Genomic DNA, 15,665 nt, shown 5'->3' with positions numbered 1-15,665 from the left:
AACAAGCTATACCGTTCACTGTGTGTGTGTGTTCGTTTTAAGCCGCGTGATCCAAGGTCGACTCACAACCACACAATCTCATTCACTTTGTTTCCATTCCTTTGTATGCGCTTTATCGTCGGCACACCTGACGTCTAGGTCCACCAGGTCACGTCCAGCACAGCTACCCGGTGTTGGTAACCCGTCGCCAAGGCCAGGGTCGCCGTTTGCCACCGACCCCGTGTAAACCGTCGACGCTCCAGCTGCAGCAGACCAACATCAACTTCCCCAAGCTGAACGCTAGCCCCACCCACGTAAGTATCCCCCAGCCTCCTAACCCCTCAATCCCCCAAATACTAACAATCCCACCCTTCAGACGCTTCACTCGGCCCACACGACGCCGCACAGTGTTCACTCGTTGCCACCGTCGCGGGAGTTCCTGCGCGAGCACCACCAGCATCACCACCTGCACGGCGGCGGAGGCCCTCGGGAGCATCATCACCATCACCAGCACCAGCACCGGGATCTGTACTACAGGGAGAGGGACCGCGAGCGGGACCGGGAACGCTACCGGAGCAGTCGCAGCGAACGCATTACGGATGCGTACGGTGGCGGGGGTAGTGTCGTTGGGGCGCCCCATGCGACGCCGACGCCGCCGCCGTCGCTGCACTACGAGTTTCGCGATCGGGAGCGCGAGCTGTACGAGCGCGAGCGGGAGATTGAGCGCGAGTTCGAGCGGGAGTATGAGCGGTGAGTAAGAGAAAACATGTTTTGTCGTCTTCACTGAGGAAAGCTATAAAATCATTTGGGGAATGAACTTTTTAATTCATCAAATCAAATTCAAATTATTCGCTCTACAGCATTGCCTTGGCGTTCTCGATTACGAGATTCCTACTCGAAACTAGGTGTCCGAAGGCTTGATTGTTGAGGCAATTGCAAACCTCTTTTTTCACCTTAGCTTCCATCCACCCCGGGATTCGAACCGATGACCTTTGGATGGTTAGTCCAACTGCCTACCAGTGACTCCACCGAGGCAGGACCCAGGGAGACGACTCCTACACCTGGACTGAGCTTACGACCTAACCTTTTTAGGTTAGTCCGGGGCCAACATTTACTTCCCGTCCGACGGAAGGCGTGATCAGACAAATCTCGTCTCAAAATTTGCCACCGGGACCTTCTGGGATCGAACCCAGGCCGACTGGGTGAGAGGCAATCACGCTTACCCCTACACCACGGTCCCAGCTATCGACCCATAATCAAATTTATCGACCCATAATCAAATTTTAACCAAACTTTATGTTATCGCGAAATCGCGATAGCTCGTAAAAAGTCGGTGAACATAAACACAAAGACGAAACAAACGAAAAATGAGAACCACTCAAGCAGCCGCCCGAACGAGACAGCGTGCTCTTTCTCTTTCTCTCGTTTTCGTCTCTCTCTTCCTTGTGTTTGTTGCGTGGTGACAGAATTCATATTAATGCGATCACGGGAGAGATGATCGGAATCGCGGTAGAATGTCAAATGACCGTTCTCTGAGCGAATGTTTTTTTTTCTAGAGGGAGGTCAATGACTGTTTGAGTGACTTTGCATAGCAATCATTCGTTTGTGTGTTAAACGACCGAAAGTAGAATGTCAAAATCAGGTGGCCGTGGTGAAGACGATTGATGTATTCTGTCACCTATCATAAACAAAGTAAATAATTTGCAAGCTAATTTAATTTTTAAAACACCTTAGCCTAAATATATGTTGAAAAGGCTCATTGTTTTCAAATGTTTACAAAGAATTTCAGATAAAATAAATCGAAAGGATGACATAATTCTACGTATGTCGGTTCATATGTTTCTGAGACATCGGTATTTAAAACTAAGGTGTTGTTCGGTTTACACTAAGAGAACTTTAATTTTTTTAAGTCTTTTATTTCGTCGTTTCCTTTTTCATATAAACGAAATAATAAATCTAAGACAAATTTGTAGAACAGTATCTCAGCTGAAATACAAAAACGAGTGTTCATTGCACTATTTTAAATAGTCGAAAAATTTAACCTGTTTATGTCAAGTTAATTTCCTGTTTGTGCCTGACCTAACAGGATATCGCAGCCAAATAAAATTACAATCACAACAAGGGTGGTGTTAAATCCCGAGTTTAAAATTTTGAAAAAAAAAATATTTTAAATATTGATTTGCAGTTTAACCCTCTACATCCCAATGAAAAAAACTACAATCATAAAGTTATTTTTATGATTTTCTAATACGCGGTGTATTTTGGGAGAACATTAAAAGAAAAAAATCAGCAAGTTTGATATTTGGCAACATGAAAGAAGGGTATACCGAAATATTTCGTAGGGGATTGAAAGATTATTTTTGGGGAATTTGAAAATAGTTTTTTGATTTTATGTGACATTTCTTAAGAAAAGTCGCTCATGTATATATCCATTAGGGTGGGTACGTTTTTCAAAAAGTTCTCGGATCAAGTTTTAGTATGGTTCCCCTTGTAGGGCATGCCCATAGGGACTTTCATGCCAAATATTAGCTCATTTGGTTGTAAACTGGCTGCGCGCATCAGGGTTAAAGTTTATATGGGAATTACTATGGGAAATTGGAACTTTTTGTTCAAACGCTCCTACAGGTCTGGGAAAATCGCGCGCCAACTTCTGGTATAGTCAGGCTTATGGGGAATGGTTTGGAGAACACTTTTCCCGAAGAGAGCATATGGATTCGTTGTCCCTAGATTGTTTGCCGATGCGCCAGGTCTAGACCATTCCCCATAAGCCTGACTATACCAGAAGTTGGCGCGCGATTTTTCCAGACCTGTAGGAGCGTTTGAACAAAAAGTTCCAATTTCCCATAGTAATTCCCATGTAAACTTTAACCCTGATGCGCGCAGCCAGTTTACAACCAAATGAGCTAATATTTGGCATGAAAGTCCCTATGGGCATGCCCTACAAGGGGAACCATACTAAAACTTGATCCGAGAACTTTTTAAAAAACGTACCCACCCTAATATCCATCAAATAGTTGTTTATCTGTTGCTATGAATAAGATTTTGTTTCTGGGTAATAAGGCTTCTTAATTGATGTCAATTTTAAACCTGAAATCTAAATAGGATTTGCTACTGTATTAAAATGTGTTTTTGACAGTTAAAAAAAATCTTTTTCAAAAATACATTGCAATGCCACAAAAACTCGTCTGTCAAACACTTTTGATCATAAGTTAGCATTTCAAGTCCAGTACTACAACACATTTAAAAAAATAAGTTTATAAAAATCACAAAGTCTTTGCAATGGAAACGAAAAAAATGGGTAGAAAACCTTTAAATTTATTGGCATTTCCGTTCGAATTTCTAATGAAATGAAATCTTTAAGGGTGCACAGCAACGAAGGAAGTTGTTGTCTTCTTATACCAAAATTGTCAAACTTACGAACCCAACCCTGCAACTACGGGACTGTAAAATTAATGAAACATTGCTGTAAATTACTTGGTGGACAGTACTTTAGGGGATGAATAAAAAAATATTTCGATAGTACCCGTAGTTTTGAAGATACTAAAATGTCTGTAACAAAAATCTGGGTGCAAAAGCTCTGGTTGATGTGCACCGTTAAAGTTGGTTTTATAGTGAATTAAAACTGAAAATAGCCTTAGCGGTTCAACTTTTGCCTTCCTCACTGAGGTAAGGCTATAATCCTGCTCTGAAAATGAACTTTCTATTAAAAGCTCAAAGACCCACCTTCATGTATACATATCGACTCAGAATCGAAAACTGAACAAATGTCTGTGTGTATGTGTGTGTGTATGTGTGTGTGTATGTGTGTGTGTATGTGTGTGTGTATGTGTGTGTGTATGTATGTATGTGACCAACAAACTAGCTCATGTTTCTCGGCACTGGCCGAACCGATTTGACCCAAACCTGTTGCATTCGACTTGGTTTAGGGTCCCATAGATCGAGTTTTATACAGATTGAAGTTTCAATAAGTAGTTCAAAAGTTATGTATAAAAATGTGTTTTCACATATATCCGGATCTCACTTAAATGTATGTAAACTATGTTTGGATCAACCATCCGACCCATCGTTGGTTAGGTTATCAAAAGACCTTTCCAATGAGTCCAACACATTGAAGATCTGGCAACCCTGTCTCGAGATATGGCCCCTTAAGTGATATTGGTGTATTTTTTGTAAGCCGGATCTCACTTAAATGTATGTAAACTATGTTTGGATCAACCATCCGACCCATCGTTGGTTAGTCCACAACATTGAGGATCTGGCAACCCTGTCTCGAGATATGGCCCCTTAAGTGATATTGGTTTACTTTTTTATTCCGGATCTAAAAAATAGATGAAATTTGTGTACAGCCATTGTTGGTAATGAGTGAGGAAGGCTCCAACCACATAGGTGGATTAAGTTAGTTTTTTTTTTAAATAAATTCTATCAATGTCAACCCGTTTTACGGTAACAGATCATTGAAACAAATTTAAACTGTTCAAATTTTTAAATTTCTAATTTTAAATATTCTGAAATTTAGAATGTTGAAAAAATTTAGTGACAAAAAATTCCATTATAAGACCGATTCTTAGCGAAGCTACACCAAAATGTCACATTTTTCAATTTTCAATGTGATTTTTAATATGAAAGATTTCATTTTTATTATGATTCAATAATTGCAATGTGCTTTAAATGCGTTTTCTTACCTTAAAAGCCAAGAATATTGACCAAATATGGTCTGCAAGCCATTGAACGGGAGAGGAGTTTTTACATAAATCTGCTCCTTTCGGGGGGTTTTCTTCTTTTATATTGCCACTACAGCCAAAACGCTGAAAAAAACCTGTGATTTTGCCTTCCTCACTGAGGTAAGGCTATAATCGTGCTCTAAAAATGAACTTTGTATAAAAATTTCGTAGACCCACCTTCATGTATACATATCGACTCATAATCGAAAACTGAACAAATGTCTGTGTGTATGTGTGTGTGTATGTATGTATGTGACCAACAAACTAGCTCATGTTTCTCGGCACTGGCTGAACCGATTTGACCCGAACCTGTTGCATTCGACTTGGTTTAGGATCCCATAGATCGAGTTTAATACAGATTGAAGTTTCGATAAGTAGTTCAAAAGTTATGTATAAAAATGTGTTTTCACATATATTCGGATCTCACTTAAATGTATGTAAACTATGTCCGGATCCACCACCCGACCCATCGTTGGTTAGGTTATCAAAAGACCTTTCCAACTAGTCTAAAACATTGAAGATCTGTCAACCCTGTCTCGAGATATGAAATTTATGTACAGCCATTGTTGGTAATGAGTGAGGAAGGCTCCAACCACATTGGTAGATTAAGTTAGTTTTTTTTTAAAGGAGCCGAAGAATCGGTCATAAATACTAAGGGGTACCAGCAGGTTGATCTCAACGAATAGGTACCTGTCCAAAAGAAGGTTGAGAACAAATTGTTAAAAAGTAATTTCGCAAAAGCTATGAAAAAAGGCGAAAAGAATGCTACTGAGAGAGTTGAAATTGATGAAGTATTACGGAAATACAAGCTATTTAATCATTTTTTATGGTTTTTGGGCAGTAATGTGTGTTTGCCATTGCCATGTTTTAAACATTTTAGTGTCATTATTTTAGAAAAAAAAATCTTTTTTTTTTGCAAATCAAAATTTAAAAATATAGGGCTTGATTCTAAAATATTTATAGGATGCATATTCGGAAAACAATTAAAAACAATGAAATACCAAATAATATTTATAATAGTGTGCACAAAAACGGATTTTTTTCCTCAAAATAACTTCCAACTTTGCCAAAGATACCAAATCGATCAGAAATAACCATCTTAAGATACAGATTTTCGAATTTTCCAATGGCAATTCTGTATCACTAGCCCGCAAAATCGCTAAAAAAATAAATGCAAAATGGCATTTTTGACGAAGTTAGTGCATGCAATGTTTTGTAAGTGTGGAAGCTGTAATTTTGGAAGGTTGAATATAACATCTTTTATGATGTAATTTTACCTCAATTTAGACTGAAAACGCGACATTACAACAGAAAACTGGTTGTATTACACATTTTCAGAGGTAAAATTACACATTTTTTGTGACATAAAAGATGTACCCCTTCCCAGATTTAATATTACCATGATTTTTTTTATGTTTGGATAAACTTTTATGCAAATAAAAAAAAATACCAAAATGGCGGTTTGAAAAAACTTCGAAAATCACTCACATTTTCAACATTTTGAAATGAATTATTTGTTAATTATTTATATTGAATCATAAAAAAAAATTTAGGCATGTTGGCTTTAGAAAGTTGTTGTGTTGGGAGAATTTTGATGAGAAAACGTATGTAAAAAAAACTATCTATTGTATTAATTTTGTAGTATAAAAATTCAAATAAAAATCAAGCTTCCTTAAATTGTTTTTGATATAATTTATAAATATTCAAAATCATATTGATCCAAAGTCACTCAAGGTGGACAATGTTTTGTAAAATACCTTTTTCCTCAAATTTATTTTTTGATAAATTCAGGTGTACACACTTTCTAATCTTTTTTCCCTTTCTTCCTTCTCCCCCACAGCATGGAACACCACGTGCCCCTGTCCTACGAGCAAGCGCTGGCAATGGGCCGTTCTGGAGGTCGCGTACTCCCGTCGCCCATCCTGAACGGGTACAAACCCAAAGGGGGTGGAGGCGGCAGCGCCATCGGGCTCCACTCGTCCCGGCACTCGGACTCGGACGACGAAGACTGGTGCTAGCACAGGGTGAGACGTCGCCAGTGCGAACAGCGAAAGCACCACCGCGAGCAAATCTGGGTTTAATCTGCCATGGTTTGAACCCGAGATTAACTAGAACAAAAAAAAAGTATAAGATTTCCTGCATTTTCTCGTGCGTAAGGCCTTAGTTAGGAGCGAATAGCGAGTTGCCAGATTAAACTAATTTCCTTTCGAGGACATGCAAACAAAAAAGCCAGATTACTAGAACAGAAAATCGTTGCCGAGAAAATGAACAAACAGAACCTGCCTTTAAAGCCACACAAAAAATGAGAACAGATAAGAAAAACATAACTAGACACTCGAACACAAACAAACAATTCTACTGAAATCGACGGTAAACCTAAACTAACGCGCGAACGTTGAATAGTAAAATAGAGGAGATCCTTTGTATAGTTACTAACTTTCCAAGTATTTACCACAATGATGAGTCGAACGGGCGCAATTGTAAATAGTAAACATAAAGTTTTTCAAGGAAAAAAAAATACTCAAACCAACTTGCATCACCCAATCTTACCGAATATTTTCTCACACTCTGAAAGTTGAAATCCTAAACTGTTCAGCAGGGTTGCTTTTCCACCGCACTTAATCCGCTCATCAGCACACTTTAACTGAAAACTTATCAAACAAACAAAAATATAGATAAAACAAGACTGAATTTCAACCAAAAAAATAATAATAACACAATTGGGCAACTACTGACAGAAACAGCGAGCGTTTGTAGATACACCAGAAATGAAGGGGAAAACTAAAAAACAGGTAGAAACTTTTTTGAGGAATTCTAGAACGAACTTAGAACACCGCCGATGCATATTTGAGGAAGCAGGGACGATTTACATTGCCTAGGTTCATAGTTAGATTGTTATAATTTTCAACTTTCTCGTTGCAATACGAGAAAGGTTGCCAAAAAGATGCAGTGTTGATTTATTCTGGTGATTTTTATTCACAGAAAAATAAACTAGACTAGCTAGAGTGGAAACTGAACAGTTTGAATGAACACGAAACCGAGTAGACTTTTTATACATGAAAGAAGAAAAAAAAACGTATTTATATGGGCGACTTAAGATTTTTGCTCGAATTAGTTATTGAACAGACTTAGGAAATTTAAGAGGAAAATTTAACAGAGGGAGAAACCACCAGTACCAACTTGCAATACGAGTAGCGACCATACAATGCACAATACACAAACACACACACACACAGGCACGCAATCAAATTTTGGACGACACTTTGCTTGTAGATCTTGTTGCAGCTGCAGAATATCAATGACACAAACAAAAGAGCACCCTGCTGAGCGGTTTTTGAATTATATTAAATTTATGAAAAATAGGGATATTTTCAATCATGTTTTAATTTGTGTACCATCATGTGACACGTTTACTGAATTAAAAAAAAAAACAATTATTACAAAAAAAGTTTAGAACACAGTAATTTCAGTAATATTCACCGCATTTTAAAAAAAACCTGAAATAATAAAAAACTTCATAAGAGAATGTGGATTCCTTTTTTGTTGCTTGCTCTAAAGACTTTTTAAAATATGAACTTACATGAATTTTACCACATTTAATCATTTTTTTTAACATTTCCAAATTCTCTGATGTTATATTTTCAAATTTAAGATCGCAAACAGACTTAGCAAACAATCTAATATCTTTTTAAGTTCTTAGATATTTTGCTAACTTTACGCAGAAGCATAATTGGAATTATATTTTTTTAAGTACATACTTAAAAATACTTAAAAATTGTAATTTCCTTCGGATATCAACAAACAAGATATTTTGTATGGATTTTAACTACATTTGAGTTTATAAATAGTTGAATTCAACGTTTAAATTAGGCCTTTGCAAATATTTTTCAAAGTTTATGTCGCCGACACCCCATAAAAACTTCAAAATTTTAATGGAAATAGAAGTCTTAACAACTGAAACTGTTTCGAAATGTGTTTCTCTGCGTTGAGAAACATAATAATCATGTTTGAGTATTTTTAAAAATATTTAGAATTTACGTAAGCTTCCAGTTTACAGTACTTTTTTAATGTTTTTTTTTTTTGCGAAAAAACTTATGATTGCATAACAACTGGACTGGTGTAAAAACACTTTTTCATTCAAATGTTGAAATCATGGCTTGTATTTTCAATATGTTTTATGTTCACTATCCAAAGTACATTCAAAACGCTAATGTCGCGAAATCGATACGAATATTTAGCGTCGTAATTTGAAAAAATCCAGCATATTGCTAAAAATTGTGTATTTTTTATTTAAAATTCTAATGTTGTTAGAACTAGAGGGTCAAATTTCCTGTCCCGGGATTTCCCAAAAAAAATTATATCTCGATTCCCGGGAAATTTGTAAATTCCCGAAATTCAAGCGAAAGGTATATAAAACTCTTATTGAACTTATAAGGTCGTGCGAAAATTTCATGACAAGGTTTTATTTAGATAATATTAATTTCTGAAGCATTCACAACTAGAAATAGATCTTTTTTATTTGTTGGGCAACAAAAATTACGATATTATGGAATGAAAATAAACTATTATAATTTAAACAAAAATTGTTGTTATATCATTTCAAATTAAGCTACTCCGTAATTGCCAAGATCAAAATTTACGTTTTTGTTTACCATGACCAAATTGGATAAAAATAGCCTTAGTATCGTTAAATTACTAAAAGAGGTTTGTGCAAGAAGAACAAGGTTAATTTGTTCAAAAGTGTTTGAGAAATTACAGTTGAAAACTAAAAAATAATAATAAAGCTACCAAGGGCATAAAACGTTTAAATAAATAAAAAAAAAAAACATCAAAACTACTTTTATTGCCATGAAAATTCTTCTAGCCAAAGTCATTAATTAAGCTAAAACATTAAAAAAATATTATTCGTTGCATAAGAAGGTGCCCAAAAAATGCTAACATATTTCATAACTCGCTCCAAATATTTGAAAACTTTGAGTTGTGATTCCATAAAAATGGTGTATCAAATAAAAAGCAGACTTTCATGGTAAATTCAAAGCTTATCTATTTAATAATGAGTTCAAACCAAGTAGATTTGTTCTGGCAAAAAGAATTTTGTTGCAAAATGATAATCTGAACCTGGATCATCACAACTTTCAATTAATTTTAAATTTCCCGAGAATTCTCAGGATTTTCGGTAAATTTGTTAGAAAAAAATCCCGTTTCCCGGGAATTCTGTAACGCCGGGAAATTGAACGCCTTATTAGTACCCATGAAAAATTATAGCTTAAGAATTGTAAAAAAATACGTTATTGTGTGTAAAATTTGTTACTTTATAAGTAAAAGCTTACGCAAATGATAGAGGTTTATTTTAGAAACTTACTTGTAATGGGTTACTGTCGGATATCGCCGATAAAATAACCATTATCCTTATCGATTATCGATGAGGTTAGCGTCAATGCATCTTAATTTGAAATTAAAAAGAACAGCAAATCAAACATAGGAGTTATTTTATGCCTCAAGTGATTTTTTTTTAAATAAGTATCGTAAATTGGATTGACCACAAACACAAACAAACAAATGCTGTAATGTCTTTTTTAAAAAAAAGCAAGATCCAGTTTTCCACAAAACACAAACTTTTGACCTTAAGAGTGTGAGGAATTTCGATAACAAATCATAACGTACTTTGCATCACTTTCATCATTTTCAATCCTTTTTGCTACTCTGCCCAAATTCGAAAAAGAAGAAAAAACGATATATTTCCCTCACCCATCGCGAACGTTTCCGAAGAAACAACGTTCAAAACTCGTATTTTTATGCACAGAATCGGAACCAACTATAACCATTGAAACATGCTTGAATTGCCAAACTGCCAAAAGAAAATCACACTAGCAAAACCGAACAAAACAAGAAACGATAGCAAATAAACCAAAAATACTTTATTTCAAAGCAAAACAAAAACCCCGAAATATCTGATCAAACTTGAATAAATATTCTACGACGCTGAACCGAAGTTGTTCAACCAAACCGCGCGAAAGTAATCCATTTCTCACAATGTGAGACTGATGAGTTTGTATAGAAGAAAAAGTAAAAAAAAAAGACATCGCAAACATTATGTGTGCATTAGCTAACCAACATATTTGCGGAACAAAAAAAAAAGAGACCACATAGAATCATCATCGTTCATCAATCTTAGCTAGTTGTTAGTAGACGTGTTAGATGGAAAACGGACCGAAACGAGGTGTAGCATTTAGTGTTCAACTTAAGAGGAAATAAAAAAGCTGATTAATCATGTAAAATTCGTATGAAAAGATTAAACAAGAAAAACTAAACCCGATTTATATAATAGCAAAACCAAAAAGTAAAACCGAAAAAGAGAAATATTTCTATTACCGTAGAGTAAGAAGTACTTTTTAATCTCTAGCGAAACCTGTACATACATTTTTCTGTGATACATAAATCGTAAAAAAAATAAAACAAAAAAGTAAGCAAAACTAATTGACGTAAGCCGAGGACTAAACCTTTTTTGCAAACCAACTTTAAGCCGCGTGAGCCCGCGATGGATGAAGAGTGCGTCGTCGTTAATCAGAATTGCTTGGTGCGTGATTATGTTGAGCTTTTCCGTTTTAGCCTAAATTTTTCAGTTTCGACTCCACATATTGCTGTGATTGTAGCTAAATTTCGTTATGTTCGCGCAAAACAAAATAATAATAAAAAACGATGGTTTCGCGTCGCGCGTTCAATGTTACTTCAAATGAAGCATGACAAGTATCATGTTGAAACGGTTCATATTTGTCAAGCAGCGAATAATTTACCCTCAATCAGATTTTGTCAAACAGTTCCCCCCAATGCCCTAATCACGCCAGAGTTTATTACAAAAAGGAAAAAAATGATAATACGGTTTGCCAAAAAAAGCAGTAGTTGGTTATGATCTGATACGGATTGTAGTGGAAATACAGCATACATATAAAGTGGATACCAGTTTAAGCAGATTGTAAAACGGAATAAAAGAAACCCTTAGGCATCTATTACGCAAGCATTTTTAAATATTTTGTTCAACAAAGTTTAACGAGAAATAAACCAAAGCAGAAAGCTTTAAACATACAACCACTCAGTTGTCGTTTCTACTGATGACAGTCCTACAGTAAAATCACTCTCACAATCTATTGAACTGAACGAGCCGACGATAAATTTAAAACTTTACTTCAAACCTATACAACCTAACCCTACACACAATCATAATTAGTTCGTGTTAAAGTGAACAAATTTCTTCATTTTTGTCAAAACAGATTTTTCTTGAATGCAAATTTCTTTAGAGAATTGAAAATTTTAAAAGATCTGCTTTACCTCTACGATTTGCTCAAAAAATTATTAGAATGTCAGTTTTAAGAAGATGCAGAAAATTCATAAAAGGTGTGATCATTTTGAGTGAATCTAGACACATATTCGGAATGTGTTTTGCTGTACTAAGGTACACGCAAAACTGCCAATGCGAATTTACTGACCATTGGTATCAAAATCTTGAACATCGAATGGTCATAAACGATCATGAACGTTCGATGCGCAAAGCGCGTTGACCATCCGATGTTCAACGTGTTTTCTGACATTTTGACAGCTCTTTTGAATGTGTGCGTGACATCACACGCAGCTTTTTACTGTTTGCACTATTCACCACTGGCGCCGCCACCGTACATCATCACGGCTAGCGCTAGTACCACTTTTTGCCACCAGATGGATTCAGCCATCCCCAGGACACAAACCAAAAGTAGCAGAGAATATTTATCAAAACAGACAATTTATTTTCCGTTAAACCAAAATTAAAACTAAATCAATCAAAATTACGATTGAGTCAGTTTATTTTTGGTTTACCAAGAACAGAAATTGTATGTTTTTACAAATATTCCTCCCAAAGAGAAAATATTGTATTGAAAAACAAACAACAGCTTTTTATTTGTTATTATATAAGATAAGTAAAATTTCTGATTTTTTATATTAAATAAAACACACAGCTTTTTAGTCATCTCTATGACAAGAATCAAGAGTTAGGAATCCGGTGCTACGCAGTAATTGTCCGCACCTCCGCCGAGTAGTTCGAAGTAGCACACACGAGATGTTTTTGTTGTTGTCAACCGGTTCCTCGACTTCGTCGTGCCGGCCAGATCTGAGTCTTCTGAATGGGCTTTTGAGGGACGTCTTGATGGAAGATTATTAGAGAGGCGGCGGACAAGACTGGCAGGTCTACCGATGGCAACTGAATACCATGGGAACAGTGGCTTGCGGAAGCACGTATCTTCTTATTCTTCTGGTTCCTTCCGATTGGCTTGTTCTTCGGTTTGACCTCCACGGTCGTAGATTCTTCCCAGATTTGGTCGTCTTTGGTCCGCTCGGGACACCCACGCACAAAAAAAAACACCGATGCCAAGTTCAGCCACGTCCTGCTCGTTCGTAATCAGCGGTTCCAGCTTGACATCATCAAACGAGTTGTCCAAGTTGCTCCCGGCTACGGTTGATTCGATTGCGGCCAGAATTCCGTCGTCCGGGGAGGTTGCAGCTGTAGCTTTGGTTTCCGCTTGCCAACTCGGCCTGCAGCGATTTGATTTGGTGCAGATTGTGCTCGCTAAGGCAAACTCCGTCCACGTAGTGATCTTTTTCTTCGGTTTTGGAGTGGACTTTGGCGTGGATATTGGTGTCTGGGTCAGTTTTTTCGGCAACAAATGGGGTGGCACTTGGACGATACTTGTTACACCAAGTGCACTTAACCAACCCGGTGGGCCGCCACCCAGTAAGCTCAATGACAAATTGGACACGAAAAGCCCTTGTCCCGCTGCTGGTAACCATCGCGACAAAGCACCCCCTCCCGGCGTTCGCGAATCCCAATCAAAACAAACCCGATAGCACCGGCACTTCCAGCCGTACTTCGGAATCGACGTCACGTTCCGTGGTAGTGCCACCGGCCGCGGCGATGCACGGGTAGTAGAACAATTTTAGACAGAACATCTGGGGAAAAATAAGCGTTTTGAATCTCTGGACCGCGATGTATCTTGCGTATCTACCTTGCACACTAGGCTCGCCCCTAGGCGCGAGCAAAAGTAGCTCATTTTGTTTAAGGCCTGCGCCACGACCACCTCCAGGTTGCTGAGCGTCCCCATGGCCGCGCCAAGGCCCACGCAAAACGACCAGCTGGCACACGACCGGTGAGTGTAAAAGTATCCGCCGTTCTTGATCGAAGCGAACTCCACCGGCTCGGTGTGGCCGATCTTCTCCAGCTCAATCACGTACTCGGCGTTGATAATTGGGTTTCTGCGGAAGAGAGATAGAGTGTTGAGTTAGATCGCCGGTTAAAGGTCACAACCATACGCACTTACGTTACGTTCAATTCTTTCCGTCGTTTGTTGCTGCTCATCAGCGGCGGTATTCCGAGCGTGAGGACACCACCACCGCTGCCCGTTTGTCCCCCTGACTGGGACTGCTCCCGGAGAATCCCTCGTCGTCTTCCAGGACTACAGCGCGGCCGCCACCGTCGCTTCGACACTTTTCTTGACCTCGACCCGTAGCATTTCGCCCTGGCCCTGCTTGCTACTTTCGCCGAGCGCGGATTGGGTGCACACTTTGCCGGGGTACTTTTCCGGAAAGTAGGAGATTCTTCCGGCACGGGAATCAACTGGTCCGCGTCGGTTTCCATCATTTCGGCCGTCGCGACGGAACTGCTGGCCGTACTCGGGCTGCCGCGGATTGATTCATCCGGTGAGGGAAGTACCAGGGCCACCAGGAATCACGAACACGAACAATTTTGGACACTCGCGATGCGGTGACCACAGAATTACCGGCGGAAACTTTCCCGGACCGCCTACCGGTGTTAGCCGAAAAAAAAAACTTGCAGAGCGAGTACAGCCTACCGCGACAAAAAAACAAAACGTCAAACTAACCACAGAGAAGAACGGGCTATTTTAAAGAGGGTGAAGAAGAAATTCTTCGGTTGACAGTACGGTTTGCGCAAATATCACGCATACAAGAGCATGAATAAAATCGTATGATTCAGAATGCGGTGGTGTTGGTGATTTTTTAAATGCTTTGAACATCCGATGGGAATAAATTTGAACATCGGATGGGTTAGGGCGAGTGAGCATCCAACGTTCACCGGAATTTCTTTGCGTGTAGGTTATATCTCTAACATATAAAAAATAATCGAATAAATAAATCCACAAATTAAAATTTGCAGTGCATAACCATCAAATAGAGTTTGGAAACTTTGATTTGTGGTTTTTTTTAGAACAATCGATGTTCTATTGGCTAGCAGAAATGACGAAATTTCCCGGTCAACTCTATTTGAATTCTGAAGTGTAATTCAATTCGAATCGTATACGAATTCCGTTTAAAACGCATCAACCGGTTCCGTGTAAGTACCGTTCTAGAATTCGTAAGTACCGTTGGCTGAGTTACACAGGAAAAAATAGTGTAAATTTGGAAGATTGAATATTACTTCTTTTATGATGTAATTTGACCTCAATTTAGACAGAAAAAGTGACATTACACCAGAAAAGTGCTAAAATTACACTTTTTTTCTGACATAAAAGATGTACCCCTTCCCAGATGTATTATTACCATGTTTTTTTTTAACTGTGTAAGGCATTTTTTTTTTTCAAAATAAACTTGATGGAACGTGACCTTAATAATAAAACCATAGCATCATCGGTTCGGATCTCTTTCGAATTAACCTCTCATTTGTTCAAGCAACAAGATGAGCACACAATTTTGGTGAACCATTTCCATTTCAATCTGAAAAAGCGCTCTAGAATCATAAAACAGACAAAACAAAAGCTTCTGATTATTTTGCTCACGCGTGCCACTTTCTCTCACTTCCTGTCCTTCTCAGCGCGTAGAAACTCTCTCACGCTCGGTGAACGTGACCCAGGCGAGCTTTTCCGCGTTGTTGCGTTTGATTGTTGTGCTTTTCTTTCTCACCTTTCAGATGGTCACCTGAACAGT

At 38.1% G+C, this 15,665-nt stretch overlaps 1 protein-coding gene across 12 annotated transcripts in view; it reads left to right on the top strand.

Annotated features, from left to right (window-relative positions):
* LOC6036934 (voltage-dependent calcium channel type A subunit alpha-1) overlaps window positions 1-11,710 on the top strand; it is a 176,843-nt gene extending 165,133 nt beyond the window's left edge. For 11 of the 12 annotated variants that reach the window (XM_038264614.1, XM_038264621.1, XM_038264617.1 and 8 more), the window contains 3 exons: window positions 139-293; window positions 356-729; window positions 6,541-11,710. In XM_038264614.1, the coding sequence (XP_038120542.1) occupies window positions 139-293; window positions 356-729; window positions 6,541-6,718 (707 nt within the window). In that variant the 3' untranslated portion in view covers window positions 6,719-11,710. The remainder of the gene's footprint in view (window positions 1-138; window positions 294-355; window positions 730-6,540) is intronic. The other variant, XM_038264622.1, reaches the window with a different exon arrangement.
* Window positions 11,711-15,665: the final 3,955 nt, after the last annotated feature.

The sequence above is a fragment of the Culex quinquefasciatus genome, chromosome 3, assembly GCF_015732765.1.
Source record: "Culex quinquefasciatus strain JHB chromosome 3, VPISU_Cqui_1.0_pri_paternal, whole genome shotgun sequence".
In the NCBI taxonomy this organism is placed as follows: domain Eukaryota; kingdom Metazoa; phylum Arthropoda; class Insecta; order Diptera; family Culicidae; genus Culex; species Culex quinquefasciatus.
Note: the sequence above shows the minus strand (reverse complement) of the source record. Positions and strands in the feature narration are given on the sequence as shown.